The sequence below is a fragment of the Sinocyclocheilus grahami genome, unplaced genomic scaffold (genome assembly GCF_001515645.1).
Source record: "Sinocyclocheilus grahami isolate Dianchi unplaced genomic scaffold, SAMN03320097.WGS_v1.1 scaffold315.1, whole genome shotgun sequence".
NCBI lineage: Eukaryota > Metazoa > Chordata > Actinopteri > Cypriniformes > Cyprinidae > Sinocyclocheilus > Sinocyclocheilus grahami.
This window is the reverse complement of record NW_015505494.1, coordinates 614,341-620,012: the sequence shown is the minus strand read 5'-3', so window position 1 is coordinate 620,012 and position 5,672 is coordinate 614,341. Positions and strand designations below refer to the sequence as shown.

General features: G+C 36.8%; 1 protein-coding gene across 1 annotated transcript in view; it reads left to right on the top strand.

Moving 5' to 3' along the window:
* Positions 1–5,672, top strand: part of LOC107601945 (palladin-like) — an 11,584-nt gene that overhangs the window by 496 nt on the left and 5,416 nt on the right. Inside the window, exons 2-5 of the mRNA XM_016294313.1 lie at positions 1,849–2,067; positions 3,272–3,421; positions 4,044–4,132; positions 4,869–5,001. Of these exons, the coding sequence (XP_016149799.1) occupies positions 1,849–2,067; positions 3,272–3,421; positions 4,044–4,132; positions 4,869–5,001 (591 nt within the window). The remainder of the gene's footprint in view (positions 1–1,848; positions 2,068–3,271; positions 3,422–4,043; positions 4,133–4,868; positions 5,002–5,672) is intronic.

Here is a 5,672-nt window from a genome sequence, read left to right as displayed (position 1 = left end):
TGTTTCCCTTTTCTTAACCTCTTGAGACCACCCCCAGTTGTTTAATTTCTCACCCCCTCTGTGTGTGGTCACCCTCATGTTATGGCCAGTCAATACTGTATGTGATTGTGTGTTTACTCTATCCACTGTGTTTTATTCTGTGTCTCTGTTTATTGAAATATTTGCGTTTTGATTAAGTCCTTGACCGCAATATGACAGTGATTACTATTGTACTCTCTGGGTAAATCATCAAGTACAGAGATTTACACTGCAATCTTACTGATCAAATAAGCAGTGTGTTCAGTGTTTGTATTGAACCAAAACTCATGGGGGGTCCAATATTTGGAGGAAAGTACTGTACTGCTTAAGTTTGGGCTCAGTAAGATTTTCTTTTTTTGAAAGAAAGAAATACTTTAATTTAGGCTGAACACATTAAATAAGTGACGGTACAGACTTTTACACTGATATAAAAGATAAATGCTGTTCTTTTGAACTTTCAGTTCATCAAAGAATCTTTAAAAAAATGTATCGGCTTCCACAAAAATATTAAGCAATGTTAAACCATTTTCAATATTAACAATCATGTTAAATGTTTCTTTAGCACCAAGTTCTGAAGGATCATGTGACACTGAATACTGGAGTAATGGCTGCTGAAACGTCAGCTTTGCCATCACAGGAATAAATTACATTTTAAAATATATTCAAATAGAATATTTTTATTTTAAATTCTAATAATATTTCACAATATTGCTGTTTTAGTGTATTTTCGATCAAATAAATCCAGCCTGTGAATACAGGTAAAAATAACTGCAAAAACAGTTTTGTTTTTTTAAAGAAGAAAAAAAGAAAATCTTACTGACTTGTAACATATGTTAGATATATGATCTCAGCTATTTGTTATGTAATGAAATGTTATTCACGTCATCCTTCATTGTATTTTAGCTGTTGTAACAAATTGCTGATGACGATGAAGGGGTTTATTTTGTGATAATGACTGACTGCACATTTCCCCACTTATCACACAGATACTTCCCAAAAAGTTAAATAGACATGAAATAGAATGCGAGTTGAATTTATTTTATGTAAGAAGAAGAAAAAAAACAATTTCTGCCTTTTATAAAAAAAAAATACAGTAATTTCCCTTGGACAGCAGTCAATAACGCCGTTTTTGCAATCATTATACAAAAACATTTGGCCACTGTAATGGCCAAACAACATCATATGAACATTAAAAATGTGAAAAAAAAACTGTGCTGGGTGCCTAACATCATGTGTCTTGTTATTGCTAACTGATCAGAGACCGCATGCGTCTGCTTCACACATTTCCTGCCCTCGAGTGGAGACACTAAAATGCACATGCTTCTCTTCCTCTGAACTGTGGGAAGTGGATATGCTGTTAAGGTTGTGCCATAAATTTAAAGTGTGCTTAGTGCTCCACACACATCCTTGGGCAAATAGCGGTTATCTGTGTGTTTGCATATGAAATGTGCATGTGTGTGTGTTTTTGGGAGGATGTGGCTGGACGTGCAAGAGAACAAGATGGAGAGGGTGCGTTCGTTGTCTACATATGTAGTTATGATGGTGTGTGTGTGTGTTTTTCTTGCTGCAGCTGTGTCTTAAACCTGCAATTATTGTTGTGATGTGTCATCAGCACACACTTTTCTCCAGATGTTCCTTCTGCCTGCAGAGTGAAATAAAAAGAAACGGACCAGATGAAAGGGCAATAAGAGTTGGATACAGGACTGAATAGATTATAGGACACAGTGATGAGAGGATCTGTGCTTGAATGAATAAAATGAGTGATTGAATGAGTTAGTAAGTTGAGGAGAAGGTCATAAGGTAAAGTGTTTGTATTTGTTTGTGTGACAGGAGTATAAAGTGTCCAGCTTCGAGCAGCGGTTGATCAGCGAGATCGAGTTCCGTCTGGAGCGCTCGCCTGTGGAGGAATCTGACGATGACGTTCAACATAATGAAGACACTCCCGGAGAGGTCGCACCGTTCTTCGATCAGAAGCTCAAGCATTACAAGGTCTTCGAAGGAATGCCTGTGACCTTCAGCTGCAAGGTCATCGGCGACCCAAAGCCAAAGGTGAGAGGTCATCACCCATGCAGTTAGCTCTTTTAGCATGTATAATTTCTTGTTGCTTGTAATCAGATCCTTGTCAATGACTTCCATGAAAATGCAAATTTTGTGTTTATGACTGTAATCTCAGCAGGTAGTTAATTAGTAAAACAAAAGTTTACCCAGAAATGAAAATCTAGTTTCCCTCGGTTATCCAAGATTTTGATGTGTTTGTTTCTTCATTAGAACAGATTTGGAGAAATTTACATTTAGATTACTTGGTCACCAATAAATCCTCTGCTGTGAATGGGTGCCGTCAGAATGAGAGTCCAAACAGCTGATAAAAACATCACAGTAATCCACACAACTCTAAGCAATCAATTAACATCTCGTGAAGCCAAAAGCTGCGTGTTTGTAATAAATTCATAAAGAATTATTATTTTTTTTAAGTGTAAACCATTGCATCCTGCTAAAACCCAAGTCCTCTATCTATAATATTGCTTTCTCCAATGAAAAAGTTGTCTTTTCTGAACCAGGAGAGAAATATGCACGGATCATGCACCATTTATAAGTGAAAACAGTCCAAAATGGTTCTACATAAGAATGTTGATAGATCTGGATGTGAGAGGGCAACAGGGGATGAGCTTATTCACTGGAGGAAGTGTTATTATGGATTATGGATTGGTATTTTTGCCAGAAGTGATGGTTTGAAGTTAAAACGCCTCGATAGATTTTTCTTACAAACACACAGCTTTTCACTTCACAAGACATTAATTGATGGACATAATGTGTGTATCACTTGTGAATTATTGTGATGATGTTAAACACCAGTTAGGTTTTTTAAATATATATATATATATAATTTTTATTACAGTCTATAGTTTTATACTGCATGTTGTTCTGGAGATACAGTAGTGGTTCACGGCATGGAGGTTATTTTGTTTTAAGGGATTGTTAGAGAGGTGACTGGAATGATGGGATTGGTGGTTTATCATCTGTGACTAGGCTGGTTTCATCAGAAGCTCTGCTCTGCTTCACTTCTAAAATTCCAGCCATATATGGCTGTCTCGCTTTCATTGTCTCTCTCTCTGACTACCATGAGACCACAGTAATGACTGTGTGATGACGGCAGACTTAATAACAGAAGTGATGAAGAAGAGAGAAAAAAAGAAACAACAGTACAAGCTTTGGAGTGTTGCATAACCATGTGTATATCTGTGTGTGGTTGAAGGTGTACTGGTTTAAGGACGGAAAGCAGATCTCAAAGCGCAGTGAACACTATCGTATCAGTCGTGATCCAGACGGCACATGTTTCCTGCACACAGCGGCTGCCTCGCTAGATGATGATGGGAACTACACCATTATGGCAGGCAACCCAGCGGTGAGATTATTTTTTTTTGTGTTTTTTTTTTTTTACATTTTTTTTTATTTATTTTATTATATAGTTTTATTACAGATGGTAACAATGGATTCAAACTGATCAATTCTCTATTTTGTTTTTACACATGCAACACAAAATTCCCTAGTAGAACATGCATGTCTCAAAAAATTGGAGACGTGTCATACATCCAAATTGCAGAAGGCGATAATTTCGCAATAGTTATTTTGTGTTAACATGTTAGCTACGAAAAATATATAATACCTTTTATCGGCGTTTGATCTCATTTGATTTGTTTTTTTCTTCTCACATTCACGTACATATACACAGTTTCTCAAGTGGCTAGTCAGCATGACCAGTGTTTTGGTGGAGACAGATAAACATTGGTAGTCAGGGGGAAGTGACTGACCAGAAGCAAGAAAAAATCTACAGCCTTTGGAAGAGTCAGAACAGAAGTTCCTACACATTCAGACACATTCCAGCTTAAATTGACCACAATCCAACCCTGACAACTGTATATTTGGTTATGTGTCATGCATGTCACTTTTCTTTCATCTTATTATCGCTAAGAAAAGCGTATACTGTCAGTTTCTTATCTCAAATGTTTCTCTCTCTTCTGTCTTAGGGGAGAGTGAGCTGTACTGGAAGGATGATGGTCCAGGCTGTGAACCAAAGGGGGAGAAGTCAGCGCTCCACACCTGGACACATCCGCAGGTATATAAGCACTGTTTCTAAACAGTAGGTCCAGGATCAGGTTTGCTCTGTGGGACTAGCACTAATAGAGGGTGTGTCCCATGTAAAGAACACCTGTATATTTTGGACAATGATGCAAGGACCATGTTAAGATGTCTTTTGTGCAGAATAGAATATGTGAATCTTTTTGAATGGGTGGGGTTTCCTCTGGATTAGATATAATATATCTGGCCATTCAGGTCTTTTGAGGTTTTTATATTTTTCATTGACAGTGTTAATAGTCTCTGAAGTCAAAGCTGTGTGCCAACCTATCATTAGTCGTAAAACCTAGATATGATTTCCTACACAAAGTAAGCTCTTCATTAAATTATTTAATTAAGAAAATACAATAAAACCTTTTTTTCTCCACAAATGTGGTGCTCTTTGCTGTCTCATTACTTTTCTTGTTCTCTTTCTTTCTTTTAATACATTACAGGCACAATTCTTTTCTATGTTTTTTAAAATGTCACCTACTGTACTGTTATACCTTTTACCTTGAAATGGTGAATTTTATCCTATCCTTTCGTTACTGACTATTTTAAAATTTTAAAATAAAATCATTATTTTTGGTATTAAATTGGTATTAAATTTATTGAAGCAAAATCCTTTATTTGCCAAAAACATTAATATGCCAACCGTTACCAAATCTGACATTTTACATTTGATTATTCACAACGAAAACATGAACAGAATTGGCTTTTTTTTTTTTTCCCCCCAGACCACGCTCAAGGTCCAGAGACAGCGGTGATGAGAATGAGAATATTCAGGAACGTCACTTCCGCCCTCATTTTCTGCAGGCCCCCGGTGACCTTATTGTGCAGGAGGGTAAACTTTGCCGCATGGACTGCAAGGTGACCGCACAAGCATTGCCTTACTTTAACACCATAAATGTGTGACCATGCTGACTGTACATCTCACTGTACATAACGCTTATTACATGGTTACTTAAAAGCATAGTTCACCCAAAACTGAAAACCCTGTAATCATTAACTCAACCTCAAGATGCTCCAAACCTGTGTGACTGACTTTCTTCTGCTGAAACCAAAAGAAAATATTTTGAAAAATGTGGGTAAGCAAAGAGTTGCTGGTCCACATTTACTTCCATAGTATTTAATGATCTATAGTATGGAAATCATTGGGGACCAACAGCTCTTTGATTACCAATATTCTTGAAAAAAGAATTTCTCACACAATTTTCACACAAAAAACTTGAGGGTGAGTAAATAATGACCGTTTCTTTTTTAGGCGAAATGTCCCTTTAACGAGTAAATAAACGCATGGGTATTTCAGAGGCTAGAGGAAACATCCTTTCTGTGATATATGGGAAAAGTTTTCTCCCTCTGCATTGAAGAAAAGGGAAAATAATCTTAAAGTTGGTATTTCATCACTTCTAAAATGATGAATGGACTTGAGTGAAAAGCTGGGATTATCCTCAGTTTTCTCTCTTTCTCATATTGAGTTTTTTTCTTTTTGTCAGATATGTTTCCATTGGCTTACCGCTGTCTCTGAAGACTGTCCTCTC